Below are 18,125 nucleotides of genomic sequence, written 5' to 3'. Positions count from 1 at the left end.
TTAGCCACTTACTGCCATGTGAGCTTAGATAAGTTCCTGTACTTCTTTAAGCCACAGTGGGGTTTGGGGGATGACACGAGGCTGCTGGATCTCTCCTAAAGGTAGAGTAATAGTGCATGCTGTACTCCTGGGGAAATGAAACAAAGGGCGCACATTGGGAATTCCTGGTGCTTCTCCACTGGAAGCTAGAACTTACCTGAAAAAGAATCAAAGTGATTTTGACCATTTCTCCCTCTCTAGCAGGGAGATGTGTAGAGGAAAAAGCACAAGACCAGCAGTCAGGAGACTTGGGTTCTATTAAGTGAGGTCTCAGGTGCACAGTGATGGAATTTCTCTACTACGTGATCCCACTGTGTTGAGTGACTGAGGGGTTTCCACTCACACTGTGTTCACAGCGACCCTATATTACTCGAACTGTGTAGTTAGCAGCACTGTGTTATTATGAGGGCTGCAATAGTCATGGCTTGATCTGGTGGCCTCCGTGTCCTGTCTTAGAAAATAAGGATCTTGGACTAAATGAACTTTTGGTGTCTTACAGCTTTAAGGTGATATGAAGGCTTAGATATACATGGTCTCTCCTATGACCAGGTTCCTTTTTTTTTCATAGTTCTTGATGCTGTGTTCTCAGATTTTGCTTGTTGTTTTTCACATATTTATTCTTTGTCTCCAGTACCCCTACCCCCACTTCAGGGCTGCTGGAAAGGAAGCTGCTTGAGAATAGGGACCTACCTGGTCTGGGTTGGCCATCAGTGCTAGAATGGCACCCGGCACATTGTACGTGCTTACTAAATATACACACAGGCCCACGTACACACGTGTAACTGTGCTTTATAACGTAGTTACATGAATTTGTAGAGACTAGGTAGTCACTTGCTTATTCTTCCTCCCCCAATCCTTTCGCCCCACCCCAAGATACACTGTGTTGTTATTTGGAGATCTGAGGGCTAGAATTCAGAATGGTTGTATTGTCTGTCTTAAGACTTACTCAGAATGGCAGTGCCTAAGTTCTCACCTTGTATGTGCATATGGTGTCAAAGGACAAAACCTCCTGCTATCGGGGGAGGCCCACAGTTGAGGGCCTAGGACACCTGGCTGTGATGGTGACGTGTAGCATAGGTTACATGCATAGTGGATGTGGTCGGCAGGAGGCAAATATAAACCTTAGAATCGTGCTCATATAATACTGAGATTTCATATTGCTTTTGTTATTTGGCTACAAAAATGGACATAATCCTTGTTGGCTTTAACAGACGACTAGTGCTGCTTCCGCTATCCATCTTGCAAAATATAAGACAAGGCCAGAGCTTAAATTAAAATCCTTGGCTTCTTATCTCCTTCCCACAGGAAAGCAAATCTGTGTTGAAAACCGTAAAATTAAGAAGAGAGCAAGGATAGCATAATTTAGCGGAAATTCGTGGCACCAGAGTCTGAGCTATATGACTGGAGGGGTGGGTCAGACATTAAGAAGATGCTTGCCTGCTAATGCGAGTTCCTTACGGTGGTGCTCTGGAAATGAGACCGGCATGCAAAATATATGTATTTCCAGAAGATGTCTGCAGTGCTTACCCTTTCTTTATAACTGCCGTAAGAAAATATCTTGGTAGGTTGTTTGGCAATTATGCTTCTTATGAGACTTTGGAAATGCAAGTCAAAGCAGTTATTCTAAAGTTTAACAGTTGAAATGTGTTCATTGTAGCGTTTGGGTGTTGAGATTTTTGTTTCCATTTTAAAAAGGGTTTAGAAGGATATCCTCCTATCCCTGCACCCACCGTCCCACCCCGCCCCCACCCCACCTCCTTTAGCATTCTAAAGTCCTTGTATTGAAGAAGCTCGTCTGTGTATTTGGCAGACTGCATCATTACCACTTGAAAAGCACTGAGACTTTTTTTTTTAACCTTTTACACATTTATATGCATAGATGTCTGTGCTGAGGTACATGGAGAAAAGGCGTGTGGCTTTGATAATAGTGCTCTATTTAATAAATGCCAAGGGCTATGCAAGTTCTGCCATTAGAGAGGAGCTGATAATTATAAAATAAGGAAAATACAGTATGGAAATTATATCATTGTCTAAAAAAGTGTGATTTTTTTTTCCCCCTTGCTTTTTTTTTTTTTTGGTAAGTTTCTTTTGGGTGGAGGTTGTAATGACAGGGTATAGGGAATTACTATTACTGGCTGTAAAGAGAATTAAGTGTTACTAGGATAATTGTTCTGATTTTCCTGAGGGTACACCTTCTTATTGGAGCCACATACTTCTAATACCTAATTTGTAAAAAACATCAAATACAAAATTAGTGTATATCATAGGTGCAGCCAACATACACAAATATGTTACAGGGCCCTCAACCATTCAGATACGGACCTACATGATAAGGAGTTTATACAGTGCAGCTTTCAAACATTTCCTCAAATTTTTAAATACAGATACTTGCTTCTGGAGAAACAGATTTCACATGCATTTCATTCTATAATACAGTAAAAAAAAATCTCATTAATTCAAACTAATGATAGTGAAGGCATGTCTGAAGTAGTGAATTCGTGAGTATTCAAAATTCATTGTATCCTTTTTCTCTTAAAGTCATAAGTTACTTATTACTATAATGTTTGTATACAGAGATCTTGCTGATTCTGCTTTAATTAGTAGATGTGTTTAAAATCAAATATATTTTGCACGTATATAACTGTGTTGAGTTTATTTTCTTCGGTGTGGCGGAGTGGGGGGAAGTGGGTGGGAAAAGATGTAGTTTCTGTAAAAAACTATCTCCCTGATGAGATTAACCTGCCTGAGTCTTTCTTGTTTGCATTACTGATTTCCTTAAGCACTTTCTTGAGGGGAGGAAGAAGAAATTCAGTTTAACCAAACAAACTGATCCCAAATTTAAAATTGATGAAGTCCAAATAAATAACCTATATCTTTAAAATTGTTATTGTTGTGTAGTTTTAGACTTCCGATTTATTTATTTATTTATTTATTTATTTATTTATTTATTTATTTATTTATTTATTTATTTTTTTAAAGGAGGTTGCAGCTCACAGTGGCCCACATGGGCATTGAACTGGCAACCTTGGTGTTATGAGCACCGCGCTCTAACCAACCGGGCTAACCGGCAACCCCTAGACTTCCATTTGTTTTTTAAATCTATTTTTAAACAAATATAAGACATAAAATATGTTAAAATATATAAAATATAAACAATTTAAAGTGCTCTCACAAGCTATATCTCATATTATGCAGTTAAACTCAAAATTGGAAATTTCCTTTTATCAATTGTCTTCTACAAACTAGAGAACACGAAGAGAAACTGAGTAGGGCTAAAGTGTAACGGATGGTCACGTTTGATTGACAAAGCTATAAAACATGAAAAAATGATATAGCATGGTTCTTAAAGATGTACAACTATAGAATTACGAATTCTATAAGCTAAGGGAATATCGGTACAGCAAATTTATATTCATTGGGTTGTTTAAAAATTTGCTCTTCAAATTTGCACTATCTATTCATTTATTTGTTCATTGAACAATTTTTTATGAGTGCCTTTTTATTGCCAGACATATGTAATGAATAAAGAGCTTATAAAACATTCATAACTTTTGCTCTCAATAACTCTTTATTGAACTCAACCTGAAGAGATAATTTAAGAAAGAGAGAGAGTAAAAATATGTATATACAGAGATTCATGCCACATGGAATAATAGTAATCAACTTAAATCTCCAGAGGGTCACTGGTTAAATAACTGATAGTCTCCTGATGGGCTGTTCATGTACTTGAGTAAATAGCATGGACAAATTCTGAAGCCCTAAATGAGCACAGCAGATGATTTCAATAGTCCAGGTCTGGAGATGATTCTTGAGTTATGCTGATGCCCTGTTACTGCGAATGTGTGTGTGTTTCTTTGGAAGAGGAGACAGGAGCTGGGCATCTATGTTAACTGTTGACCTTGTGGTTCCTTTGCAGTCAAATAAAGTGCCCGTGGTGCAGCCATCTCACGCAGTCCACCCTCTCACCCCCCTCATCACTTACAGCGACGAGCACTTTTCTCCAGGATCACACCCGTCACACATCCCATCAGATGTCAACTCCAAACAAGGTGAGAGCTCTGCCCTCCCAGGCCTTTTTCATTAAAGGAGGGTCCCTGTCTCATCCACCTAAGTGACCTTACAGGTACCTTTGCACCATGTCACTGGGTGGATCAAAATAAATTTGTAGGAGGTGAGTCATTTATTTGATAGCAATTTTTTGTAAACCTGCAAGAATTTGTTGTTGTTTCTTTTACTTTACAGGATTAAACAAACAAAAAAAAAAACAGAAAAGAAGCATAGAAGGGTTATTTTCAAAGCAACAGCTCTGAAAATCTAGGGTCCACAATATAAACCAGTAGGTTGTGCAAATACACTACAAATTCAATCCTCGGTGCCCCCTGCAGTTATTCTTTTATTTCAGCATATACTAGGTGTTGATGGGAGTGTTAAAAGAAAAGTTAGGAAAGGGACCGAGTGGGAAATTTTTACTTTGAGCCTTTAATGATTTCTTTTGGTTTCAGTTATATCCCTATTGGGTTTTATCCTTTTTATTATTTACCAGCACCGACTTAGATACAAGTAATAAACTACAAAACCATAAAATGAATCTTATTTGCTTCTCTACAGTATTACCAACTTCCTCTTCTATATCATTTATGGAAAAACACGTAGCATAAGAGGTTTTTAAAATCAGAAGGCTTATGGGTATGGGAGTGGTTGGCTGTAGGACAGAACTTGGGCTCTCCCAGCCTGCTGGTCCCTTATCTGCTTTGAGCAAACTTGGAAGGTGAACTTATTCCGGGATGGCCTTTGCTCTTTCTGTGTACATAGCACTTGGACCTCAGTAGGATCTTTAGAACTTCAAAATAAAAAAATCCTGTACACCTAAAACTAATATAATATTGAATATCAACTGTAATTGAAAAAAAATAGAGAGATAAATTTTTAAAAGATCCTATAAAACCATGTGAAGGCAGAGAATGCACACATGTAAAATTTGCCAATGGCAGCACTTCACCTGTTTGTCCAGCCTTACCTCTGACCTATAGCAGACAACAAAATTTATTTGTTGAAAAATTTATTTGGGGAAAAAACAAGAGTGGCATTCAGAGGCTGGGTGTTTTTTCCACCACTGTGAGCACTTCTAGGTTAAATATGTATGTAACCCCTTTATTTTCCTACATGGTTAAAATAGACAACTTATTTGAGGACTTAGTTCCTGTTGGATTTTGACTTGAGTGGAGCCCAGGTACCTTTCCTTAGAGAAGGTAAGAATCACCTATGCAGAGGTTTCCAGGCTTGCCTCTGTTTTAGTCCTCATTTCTAGTCCTTTCTCGACTCCCTTTTTACCAAGGATCTCCAAAGAATAAGAAACGTCAAAGACAGGTCTGGTGAGAAAGGGAGCTAAGATAGGCATCTGAGGAAGAAGGCCAAGTTTGAGAGGGAAGATCATGAACATGACCTTGGTTGTGGCAAGTTTGAGCTCTCTGAAGGGAAACATGAGGTAGGCAGTTTAAAGCTCCCAGTCTCAGAGCAGGGCCTGAGCTAGAGATACACACCTGGGAACTACAAAGATGTAGGTGACAGTTAAAGATAGATGTAAAAGCTCAAACAAGCTATTAGCAAAACGAATCCAGCAGTGTGTGTTTTATTCAGTTTTTAACTATTTATTTATTCAGAGTTAGTTATATGGTGCTTCCTATGTCCCAGGCCCTGTTCTGAGCACTTTGAAATGAACTTATTTAAAAGAATAACATGTGACGGTTCAGTAGTTTTTCTCTTAAGAATTCTAGGACAGTTCAGTATTTTAAAAAGACCAGTAAATGATCAGCTACCAATTACATTTCTATTTCATCTTCTATTTTCAGCTCTCATTGCTACCCGACCTTGTTTTACCTTACTAGTTGTAATTACATCATCGCTTCCCAAACTTTTTTTTTTAAACAAACTCTCCAGAACTAGAGAAGGTCCAGTAGACATGACCAGAAGTTGTCTGCTTGCAGTTTCTTTGAGGTCTTTATTTTGTGGTAAAAATTTGTGTTATTTTTGCATTCTACTCCATACATTCTTTGTGTTGGTTTTAATATAAAGACCTTGTTTTTAATTCCTTTTTTGTCCTGGACTTCATCTATCTCATCACCATTGTATCTCAGGGGATGTATAAATCTTGGTTTAAAAAGAACGAATTTGTATGATTCTGAATTTATACCATTCCATTTGGGTACATTCATCACCAAAAAATAAGTTAAAAAGCTCACTAGATGTCTTGCTTGTACTCTTTTTCTCACCTACTGCCTGCCTTTGGGTTATATCATGTAGCCCAACTAGTTAGAACATGGTACTGAGGCCAGAGCTGCTGATTTCATAGTTCCCAAGAGGCTGGTTATCTTTATTAAAAACAAAAACAAAAAGAGTATCATGTGCATAGGCTAACACTAGATAGAGCCATCCAGTTAATACAAACTGTTTCTCAGCAGAATCCAGTCTCATTTGGAGGAAAGTCACTTCAGGTTAATTTCCCGTTAGGAAGCACCTAGGTTTTACCTTTCTCAGTGTGTTGGTGTGCAGCTGTAGAAAAAGGAAAGAAAGAGAATACCAATCGGTTTGTTCTACTCATTATGTCTGGTGAAAATGTTAAAGCTTTCAGGAAATACGGGGTTTATATACCTGTTGATATTTTTGTACTATTTGTTATATCCTTATAAATAACAGCAAAGACTCACATATTGCTTATACTGTGTACTAAGCACTTTTCTGCATTACATATGTAATGCATTTATTCCTCAAAACAACCGCTATTGCATGTTTTATGCTGATTTTACAGAATAATAACAAATAACGTCCTTAGAGATACGTATTTGAGTGACAGGCAGAATTGATATATCCATACAGTCTGACTTCAAAATCATTTTATTTGTATTTATAAAAGTTACTTACAAAAGCTTAAAAATCTTTAAGGCCAGACTGGATATAGCCTCCAGCACATAGTAAGTGTTCAGTACATACCAGTTAAATGAGTGATGTGAAATGTGTCTTTCGTAGACCGCAACTGGTGGAGAGTCACACACACTTCTAGGAATCTTTGGAAACAGGATCTTAAAAAATAAGCTGTTTAGAAAACACAGACCCAATTTCCACTCTAATAGCGACTTAAGCCACATGATGTACTTGTATTTACCTGCAAAATGATTGATAATGTTGACCCAGCATGGGGAATAGGTCGGTCTAAACACTTTCTGTTTCACTTGTTCATTTGTTCAGTCGTTCAAGAGTATTTATTGAGGCCCTCCTCTGGAGACAACCGAGGTTTGATACATAGATTGGTAAAACATAGTCTCTTTTTCCCAAGTAGTATTTAAGCTCATGTAGGAAATCATTTGCATAAACAAGCTATAAAAATGAAGAACATCTTAGGTACCACGTTAAAAATACAAATGAAATGTTGTAGATTCGAAGAAGAAAGAGATTCCTCAGAGCTGTGAAAGTTAAAAGAATGTTCTGTGAGAGAGGGGTATTTGAACTATGAGTAGAATTTTAATAGAAATAGTCAAATTAAACGCCCAGCATAGGATCTAGCATGTAGCAGGTGCTAAGTAAAGTTTAGTTCCCTCCTTCCTCTTTCGAGTAGTAAAACCAAATCCAAGCTTGTATTTTTTGTTCTGCTGGATCACTCCTGCACGGCATCACTAAGGGGCTGTTCTAAGCATACTCAGTACATGGACTTGTGTGGGGAGCAAAGTTTTGAACTTGTCCGCTTAGAGACTTGTTTGCACGCAAGTTACCTCTCTGTGTCCCAATGATAAGAGCCCAGGACGACACATTCTGTGTGTACAGGCACTTCTGCTCTCTAACAAAAGGATTCAAGTAGAAAATTCGGGGGTTTTCTCACTTCTGATCATGATTTTCAAGTTCATATTTTCATGGGGTTTCCAAAGTCCTTCTCAGTTAGTCTGGTTTTTCTTTTCAAAACAGCAGTCCCCCTGCAGACCCTGAGGTTCGGGGAGCTTTCTGAATCTCAGGTAAGGGAGGCAGCCAGTGGGGGAAACTCCCCAATGACTCTGATACATCACGAATCACCCCTGTAGGTTCCCCTTAAGATCAACTCCGCTGCCCTTACCTTCCAGACCTAAGAAAAAAAAATTCCAGCATATGAACTTGAGGGTCCACTGTGGCCAAAAGAAACAGAAAATCTAGCCCAAAAAAGAGATTCGAAAAACATTCTGTTAAAACAGCAAAACATGAGATAATCATGTAAAAACATGTAAGCTCTCTGTTGAGGGAGAGATTAAAGACCTTTTTCCTTCCTACCTACTTTCTATAAGAACTGAGAAATAGTTTGTCCTACTTCAAAGTCAAATTAACATCAACGTTGAAGGCAACACTTCTTAAGTCATTCCCATATGTTTAACGCCTTCAGTATCTTTTAAGATCCAAATGAAATGCATAATCATTTCAAACAGTAAAAAAAGACTACACAAAGAGTGTCTTCCATGTGCTCGCCCCACTCCACATACTGGCCGATATATTTCTAACAACTGAATGTACCTTCTGGGGATTCAACCTGGGAATGTGTTTCTATGTGGAAATGGCCTTTTAAAGTCAGATGAGCTGTGTAAGGAAACTGTTGTAGCTTTTTTTTTTTTATATTCGGAATCACTTTCCCCCAAAGGCATTGAATCTAAGTTTTTATATTTTGCAATTTTTTTGCCTTACCCCTTCTTTTCTATACCCAAGGTAAACTATAAACGAAGAGATGTCGTTTGGGACTAGGATTAGGTATAATCCTTAGGTGGTTTTTACAGTTATAGGACAGTGCACTCTAGGGAGTATGAGCTCAAGAAACCATTTGGTGTCACTCTTGTTTTCTGTGGAATACAACTAATCCCCAACAGCTTGACCTTGCCGCCCAGAGGACTCAACATGATGAAGAGCTTAGTTGGAGCCGAAGTGGCAGAGACCAAATGAATCATATCAAGGGTGACCATTATGGGGCTGAAGATGATTCCTAATTAATCTTTGATCCTCTGAGGTATCACGTTTCCCAAATCTGTGTGTCTATAAGGGAGCCAATAAAAATATGAAAGTGGCAATTTACCTAATCCTTGAGGGCCATGGCAGTCCCTCTACTTAGGAAGGGCTCTCATTTGCCATTCTACAAAAAAGCAATTGTCTACCATTTTCTTAACCAAAGTGAAATAATGTGGGCAAACTAAATAATTTAAGTGTCATTTGATGACTGTTTTACTAGCAGTATAGTTACTCTTTCAGCAGTTCTCAAGACGTACTGTTTTAAGACCTGTTATCTCAGATGTTGAAATCTTGAGAAAAGATAACAAACTGACTTCTGTGACATGAATCTGATAAATAAATGTTGTTTGGTTCTAGACTTCAAGAAGTTTAAGCATTTTATTGCCTTTATATTGCTCTAAGAGTCAAATGTCCTATGAATCTGAACACTCTTCTCTCTCTTCTTTTTAATAGGCATGTCCAGACATCCGCCAGCTCCTGAGATCCCTACCTTTTACCCCCTGTCTCCGGGTGGTGTTGGACAAATTACCCCACCGCTTGGCTGGTAAGATACTTCCTGCAAACTCCAACCAGGCACTTGAACACATGTTCTTGTACTTTCATTCAATGGAAATTAGCTTTATGAATGATAACACTTGTGGAGTTGAGGAAATTTCACATCAACAAGCAAGGTGCTAACTTTATTTCATTTCAATTTAAAACATTAAAAAACATAACAGACTTTGAAATGGATTGAATCCGTTTGCTAATATGTGTAGAAAATGACTATGTAGCATTTGCTTTGAAGCTTATAGTTCTATGGATTCAATTTGTGGCTTTGGGCATTTGCTATGCCTGTACAAAGTGCTCAGTGTGGTTTTTCTTTTCTAGTTTTCTATGAAAATTTATATTTTTGAAACAAACTTAGACACATTGAATATTTACTTGCCTTGCTTATAAATGAGCAAGTGAGGTAAATGACAAGTAACTAGAGAGAAATTTAAAAATACAACAGCATCTTTTGAATTTTAATAAAGTAAGCTCCAATTTGAGTACAGAGAAGTAAAAAACTAATGTTTGGGCTTTTTCCCCCCCCACCAGAATCCAAAAGTTCTTTATTTCTAAAAAATTCGTACAGTTGCCTTCAAAATTTTCTAAATTGTAAAGGTAAAGGAAAGGAAATATATTTTAGGAAGAGGATAATTCTATATAGTGTAGCCTATTTTTACCATTTTATTGTTAACACACAATTTTCCCTGCTCCCACTCCCGTTCCTTCTCCGTTCCTCCCCTTCCCCGTTGCTCACTCCATGGAAACAGTGCTTTCACTTTAGCAAATGTTCTCTCCTGTCTTTATCTGGATCTCTGTCCCTACAGCCCCATGTCATTGTCCCAGTCTCCCTACTTCGACATCCTTACATTATCTCTCCTTCTACAAAGGGGTCATCCCGTCATGGAAATTCCGGCTCCCTCGAGCTCTCTCTTTAGTATTAAATCTGTCAGTCAGTACTGTTTGAGTTTTAATGGATTATGCGTACATGGTCAAATCTATATCATCAGTCTGTCTGAACTTAATGACTTAGGAGCAATAATCCTGTGCCTGTGCCAAGTTGTGTCAGTGACAGCTAGAAATAAAGACTGAAACTGAAAAATGTGAGATGTGGAAACGGAGGAAGAGATGGACATCTCAAAGTGGAGGGAAAATAATTTCAATGACTTGATCTCTTTATTTCTTGACTCTAACATGGGTATATGGTAGGGGAGAAGTGCAGGTGTTTTTAAAAATATTCGTTTTTATATAAATACAAAGTTTTATTTCCTTCTATCTTCCCTTTCCTGAAATTCTCAGATTCTGATAAAGAATCCACTAACTTCCTTCTTCAAAAGGAGTGTTTCTCCATTCTCAGGGTTCTGTTATATTCAGTAAACATTTGTTACATGCCTACTTTGTTCAAAGCATTAATAGGGTTGGAAGAGGGGAAGGGATAAAAGACAAATAATTCATGGAGTGGTTTGTTTTTAAAGTTGAGGGTGGGAGATTTTTTTTCAAGGCAAAAGATGGTTTGATTGGGTGGAGGGCAAGGAATGGATACAGTTAGATAATGGAAGGAAAGCCCTGGTCTGTAATATCCCACAAAATTCTGTTTGAATACCTCCCTCTTCCCCCCTCATCAAACTCTTACTGCTGGTTGGTAACTCATGTTTTGTCATTGATGGGTTCCTTTCTTCTGTGACCTCAGGCAAGGTCAGCCTGTATATCCCATCACGGGAGGATTCAGGCAACCCTACCCATCCTCACTGTCAGTGGACACTTCCATGTCCAGGTAGGTAGAGGTGAAAACTGGGCACCCCAGGACACGTTGCTCTTCCTGCGCTTGCATTTGTGCGGCTCTGCTTGCCTCTTGGTTGGCTAGGAGGGTGCATAGCTCAGCCACGTGTCTGTCTGTGCAGTGTGCCTGGCTCCCACACTAGGTGTCGTAGAGATTCCTGGGTAGGAGCCATACTCTGTGCCTCACAGCACGCACCAGCCACACCCACCAGAGAGATGGACTCGGCCACACTGGGGAAACTGTGCCTCCAGAAGACTTCCTTTGCCACCTGACTGCAGGATGGGAAATGTCCTGAAAGTGGACCTCATAAGAGATTGTTTTATTCAAAATATGCTGGGGGTGGGGTCAGGGGAAGGATAAAGACTGGTTTAGTCTAAGTTCTATAATTTACTTTCTTTGAGGAAAGTTGTATCCGTTAAAAGTGACACTGTTTGAAAATGCCCAGAGAGTCTAGAACCTTTCTGGACCAAGGCTGTCAGAAGAGAAAGAATGGTGCTCACAGGCCATCAGGCCTTCCGGGGTGTGTCCTAGTGTGTGAATCAGGCCATGTGGCCGCACAGTAGTGCCAGCGAAGCTCTGTGAGGTCTGCCGCCACACCGCTCTGTGTCATGCTTTGCTTCTGGAAAGGATGGCTTCTGTGCCCTGTGCTTGATGTACACACACATTGTGATGTATCATCTGTGTTCGATGTTGCTTTTTCAAGGGAGCTAGCATTACTGTGCCAGAAGTCAAACTTTTGGGTTAGTAACTGATTGTGAATCTTTACTTTTTATATAGGTATGAAATTCGCAGTTTCTGTGGTGAATTTCAGCTTTTTAAAAAAACCATTATTTGTTCAGCAAATTGTAAATCTAGCTAGTTGAGAGGGGATGAAATTAATATCCTTCCCCCCAAATATATTTTTACACCTTCTAACATTGTAAGAACTGTCCGATGACAGGATTTTCTCATAGGCCTCACGTATTTTTGCAAATGGTGCATCTAGCAAAGCATTGGTATTTGATCACGTATTTGTATTTTTACCATGCCGCCTTAATGTTAAAAAATTTGTTTCTGAAATATTACATATCCAAGCAGAGTTCCTTCTTTCCTACCCAGATGAAGGAATTAATTGCACAGGCTATGATGAAAGACCTGAGAATGTTGTTCTTGCTGAATTACATGTTTACTTTAAAACAGTTTGAAAGCAAAGATTTCCAAAGCATACCCAAATTTATCCAAAGCGCTTGTTGAAAGTACTGTCTTTATTTTATTTTTCTTGCATGGCAGTTTCCCTCCTTTGTGTTGGACGGTGGTGGATATCTTAAGATTTTTTTGTTATGCTCTACAAACATACTTGGGAAAAAGCCTTTATTTAGCATGTGTAGTTTTTACCTTGATGCAGAACCGTATTCTTCCCTTTGATTTTGTTAATCGGTTTTCCATAAGGCTAGTTCTCTCAAACATTCTTTCTGTGTGGAAAATTATTTCGGATGATGTTAATGGCAGTCTTACTAGATTGGGGACTGAAGAAACATCTTTCTGTCCCTTATTTTCTCAGTTGTTCTTTCCTAATATTAGTAAAGAAAACCAACAATATGAGAAGACTGTGATGGTTTGCTTGGGAATGTAGGCAGAGGTTTTTAAATGTGATGGCTTTAGCTTTTATTTAATAGTCATTTAAAAGCAGAATCTTAATAAAGTGTTTTATTTCCAATAGTTGCTCTTACTGAAATTCTTCTTTTGAAAACTGCTTTGCAAGAAAAGTGACTCAATTTTTTTTTTAATCCTATGGCCTAAAGCTGTCCCTGGAAAAATGCCAGCTTCTACTACTAGTTTGAGGGGAAAAAAAATTCTGTTGTGAAGGGAATAATTATAAATATTTCCCACCTGAATACAGAAAGGAAAGAAATTAATGATCAACCCACTCTAATTTATAGTTACTACTCCTGAGTGGAACTGCTAATAGCAGTCAGTGGATGGTTTCAGAATCCTATCCAGCTCTTGCTACAGCAGCCACTAGTACACATTGTTTCTTCTCTTTCCTCCTTTCAGGTTTTCTCACCACATGATTCCTGGTCCTCCTGGTCCCCACACAACTGGCATCCCTCATCCAGCTATTGTAACACCTCAGGTCAAACAGGAACACCCCCACACTGACGGTGACCTGATGCACGTGTAAGTCTGCCCCCAGTCTCACCTGTGAATGCCTGAAGACACTGAGGATTTAATCACAATTTCTTCTCTATTGTTGAACCTTCCCCCTCTCTTTTATTATGGAAATCAGTGTGGCTTTGCTTTGAAAGCTCGATCCCTGAGGACTTTAAGCGGCTTGAGTCTCACTGTGAGCTGATTTTGATTCTGAGATTGGAAAGGAGCACCGACCCCAAAAGATCAAGGGAACCTCACCAAAATGGAGTAATCTTCAGAGCACAGGCACTGAATAATCCTGAGCTGTGTAGCCATTTAGTACCAAATTTCAGCTGGGTTCTGATTGTTGGGGAGCCCCTGGTGGTGCCTGAAGGGAATTGGAGAGTTCAGTGCTTGCCCAGGAGGCAGTTGCCCTGCCTTGCAGCTTCAGAAGCACAGAAATCAAAGGAGAGGGGCACACCGCGCCCACGATTCGCTATGGGGCCCGCGTGGTCTCAGCTGTGACAGTGGGGCTCAACTCCTTGAAGAGGTTAGGAATTGAGTTTCTTACTGTAGGGTTTGCAGACTCGGACAGGAGGATGGGGACTGCAGGAAGCACGGATAGTCCATGAGGCCCCAGCAAATGTAGGTAAAACCAACATGCATTTGTTTGGGGGAGACAGTCTGAAGTTTCACGAGCTTGTCAGAGTGGCCCTTGACCTCCCAAAAGTTAAGAACCTCAGTTCTGAGAGAGGAATGATCACTTGTACTATAGGGTCAGCTTTTCCTGAGGTGACCAAGGAGCTCAGTTTCACACATCCATTTCCATTTTTTGTGGAACACTTCTATAGCCGGGGGGAATTTCCTCAGACCAAAGGATCCTCTCACACAAAGCTGGAGAAGTTGATCTTCCAAGTTGGTGGTGTTCCGGGGGCTTGTGGAGGGCCTAGGGTGTTGTCCCCAGCCTGAGTTTAACTGGTGACCTAAACAGATGCTCTGCTTCTCTCCTCCCATGTCTTCCTTATTCTGTTCTCCCCCTCCCCCAACACCACCACATCCACCTTTTAGGAAGCCTCAGCATGAACAGAGAAAGGAGCAGGAGCCAAAAAGACCTCACATTAAGAAGCCTCTGAATGCTTTTATGTTATACATGAAAGAAATGAGAGCAAATGTCGTGGCTGAGTGTACTCTGAAAGAAAGTGCAGCTATCAACCAGATTCTAGGCAGAAGGGTAAGTACTGGGATGGTATGTAAATGTTCATGGGAAGTGTGGAACTGCTTCATTAACAGCTGACCCAAATGGACTTCCGTATCAGGTGGTCATAGAATGCATCTGGGTAATCACCAGCCACTTTGGGAACTGACAAAGAGAACAAGATACGTTGATAACCTTTTGGAGGATTAATTGATAAAATGCATTTGTAAACAACTTAGATTATACCTGGCACGTAGAAAACTTCCTGTCTATGATAATCGCTTTCCCTGTTTGTCTTCAACAAGTATTTATTGAGTGTCTTTTATGTGCCAGGCATGGTAGTCCGGCAATTAGATAGCAATTGCTAAATAAAATAGATACTGTCCTTGCCTTCATGGAGTTGAAAGTTTTGTGACAGAATACAGATAGTAGACAAATAATTACCTGATGAATATATAATTGTGACAAATACTGTGAATGTAAAGAGCAAGATTCTGTGAGAAAGAGTAAAAGGGAGCTAGGGAAAGGCCCCTCTGAAAAACGTAGTATTTAAACTAAGACCTGAGGGATGAATAGGGGTTAACCAAATGACTGCGGGGGAAACGTGAACTCTTCCCAGATGGAGCCATGTGTGTGTGGACTCTTGTCTGGAGCAGGAAAGCACTGAGCCCACCCAGGGAGCAACTGAAAGGCTTTCCTTGGAGGACCAGCCGTGTTTCTGGATGAACCCTGGCAAACAGAGGTTGGCCACTTCTTCCAAGATAGCAGCAGATCTGTGCCACTCAGAAGCTTTAAGTGGAAGAATTGATATGGGCTAGAGAAGTCTTCATTCTGGAAAAACCACTCTCTGATTCTTAAAGTGTATATGAGGCATGTTTCTGGAGAACCCCTTTTCTTTTCATTCCTTCTTTCACCCATGCTAAGATATTTTTCTGAGCACATATTATATACCAGGCACTAGGCTATAACTAGTACAGTCACATTAAGATTTTTTTTTATCCATCCACCAACCAAAAGGCTAGTCAGTCTTTCCAGGTATTTTTCTGAGGATTAAAATGATTCAGATAGGTATCTGAAGAGTGGTAGAAAAAATTTGAATTTTTCCAATTCAAATTATATTTTCACTGCAATTACATTGTAATTTTTAGAAATGCTTTATCACAATTGTGGATGCTCTTCATATATGTGTAGTGGCTTCTTAATTGTGCACTTGTATATTTGCTTTTTGCAACCTCTCAAGAAATCCATGATTTGCAAATGAACATTCAGCGAGGAGGGTCTAACGACCTTTATGAAACTTAAGAGGATCATGTTTTAGCAGTTGTTGATGATCACTTTTACCATGTTTGTTACAAACCTAATACATTTCAGCATTCCTACGAGAAAGCATTTAGGCCGAGTGAAAGGGCAAAGGGAAGCAGAATTGCTGTTTTGCATTATTGATTCCTGTTGGATAACAACAAGAACAATACAGCTATTTTCAATCTGCAAGGCACCAGGGTTTCAAGGATAGGGTGAGGTGGCAGATTATAGCTTTTTGGTGCCCTGCGTACAATACTCTATCTCCCTGTGGATTCTTAAACACTTAATAACAGTAATTACAATGATTTCCCAAGCCAGATCGTAGCTGAAGAGTGATTCCCATCATCTTTGAAGAACCCCACCTTGGAAAAGCTTAAAGGCTGATGACCATTTCCCCTGACCCTTTAAAAGAAGAAATTAGAGGAAGAGAAGAGTTGACGTTCTTATTTTAGCTTGTGTAAAACTTTTAGCTTTTTTTTTTTTTCCTCTTTTGAGTTAGGGTCCCCTGGTCTTCCAGCAGGAAATCTTTTCCTGCTCAAGAAACTAAGGATATGATATGGAGGTATGCTTCCTATTTTTAATGCACGTTTCCCACAGTTGCTACTTTCTCAGCTCCCTTAACAATCCCCAGATCAGAGCATGTGTCCTAAGGGATGGTTCTCATTTGGGGTCTTTCTCTGTCTTTGATTTGGACACCTGTTTCTATTTATAGGTCTCTGAGATCTTTGATTAAGATCAGGTTTTCTATCCTTTCATAACTCCCCTCTGGCAGAGTAGTCCTTGCTAGTTCTTTAAAGTTCCTGGATTTAAAATCATGGAAGTTTTACACTGGGATAATTATAATTCTTTAAAGTGGAACTTAAATCCATCCCTGAACATTTAATCTTTTGATTTTCATTCATCTTTACTGTATTTCTAAAATAGAAATGTTCATTCATATGAATTAAACTTTTCTTCTTCATATGATAAATAACACAAATCTTAACTTTCAGAAAAGTTTTTTTTTTTTTTAAGACCTTCCTGGCTATTAAAGGAGGTCCATTTATTGCAAATGTATTGTCAGGATTTTTAAATCTTGGAACTGTGTAAGTTTTTTCAAATTAAGTGGATATTTTCTCAACAACTTAGTGAAAGCTTAACAATGAAATTTGATTTTTTTAAAAATTAACTCTTAATTTTTCAGTAAGCAGAAATGATACAGAAGCATTTTTAGTCAATTGTCTTTCAGGAATTCCTGTAAAGGAAGATCATCTTTCTCGTTTATACTAGACTTATTTTTGCTTCAATGCAAAACTTGAATACTATTGTTTGACCTATTGTTTACTCTGGTAAAGGATGTTTTCTGAGTAGATTTTGTGCATTTGAAATATCAGAAAACTAAAAGCAATTGAAGATACGAGTAAATAGTTGAGTCCGTGGCCTGCTTTTTCTCCTTGCAGTTTGCTGAATTTTGTTAGCTTGGGTCTTTTTGCCAACCTATTTTTTTTTTTGCTGAAAACTACCTGGTTGTTTGCGTAGAAGATGCCAAACTCCATATGTATTTTGGAAGATAAATTTTATAAAACTTATTTCAGGTTTACCCAGCAAGTTATAAAGCTGCCATAAATTACATAAAGTTATATTGATATATTGCAGTAGCCTAAGACAGATATTACTTGTCAAGTGAAGAACCAAATTTTGTAATTTTATTTCTTTTTTGACTCCTTTTTTGTTCATTTTTGGTAACACACTTTGCCTCTGCCAGTCACATTTATTTAGTACCATTACTGTATAAATATTAATGATTAGTCTTTCGTCAAAAAAAGCAATCGAGGCTGATCTTTTCCACCGTGCCCAGTTTGTTTCTCCCTGTGAAGGTCCCTAGTACCAGGCCAGTGCCTCAGATTTAGGAAAGCTGTCAGTTGGTTGAGGCAGTGTGACTTTTCTTGCCTAATTTAAACTTCACTGCTGACCCATACACGCCTTCTTCCTAGGCTCCACTGACTTTGTGTTTACTTTGTTAGTACAAAGAACTAGGTAGGTCTCAGATAACGTTTTTTTAGGATTTTGGGGATTTTTTCCTACCACCTCCCTGCCCCCTGCCCCACTTCTTTTTTTAAAGAAAAGCCTATTACCTGATTTGCCTTTAGGCTCAGGCCAAGTCCTGCTGTGTGTCATGCTTCT

The 18,125-nt window shown here is 39.0% G+C and overlaps 1 protein-coding gene across 8 annotated transcripts in view; it reads left to right on the top strand.

Annotated features, from left to right (window-relative positions):
* Positions 1-18,125, top strand: part of LEF1 (lymphoid enhancer binding factor 1) — a 112,261-nt gene that overhangs the window by 74,220 nt on the left and 19,916 nt on the right. For 5 of the 8 annotated variants that reach the window (XM_033106373.1, XM_033106378.1, XM_033106372.1 and 2 more), the window contains exons 4-8: positions 3,956-4,088; positions 9,502-9,592; positions 11,267-11,350; positions 13,391-13,513; positions 14,534-14,696. In XM_033106373.1, the coding sequence (XP_032962264.1) occupies positions 3,956-4,088; positions 9,502-9,592; positions 11,267-11,350; positions 13,391-13,513; positions 14,534-14,696 (594 nt within the window). The remainder of the gene's footprint in view (positions 1-3,955; positions 4,089-9,501; positions 9,593-11,266; positions 11,351-13,390; positions 13,514-14,533; positions 14,697-18,125) is intronic. The other 3 variants (XM_033106374.1, XM_033106375.1, XM_033106379.1) reach the window with 1 other exon arrangement.

Source organism: Rhinolophus ferrumequinum, chromosome 5 (assembly GCF_004115265.2).
Source record: "Rhinolophus ferrumequinum isolate MPI-CBG mRhiFer1 chromosome 5, mRhiFer1_v1.p, whole genome shotgun sequence".
Taxonomy (NCBI): Eukaryota; Metazoa; Chordata; class Mammalia; order Chiroptera; family Rhinolophidae; genus Rhinolophus; species Rhinolophus ferrumequinum.
This window is presented reverse-complemented; position numbering and strand designations above follow the sequence as displayed.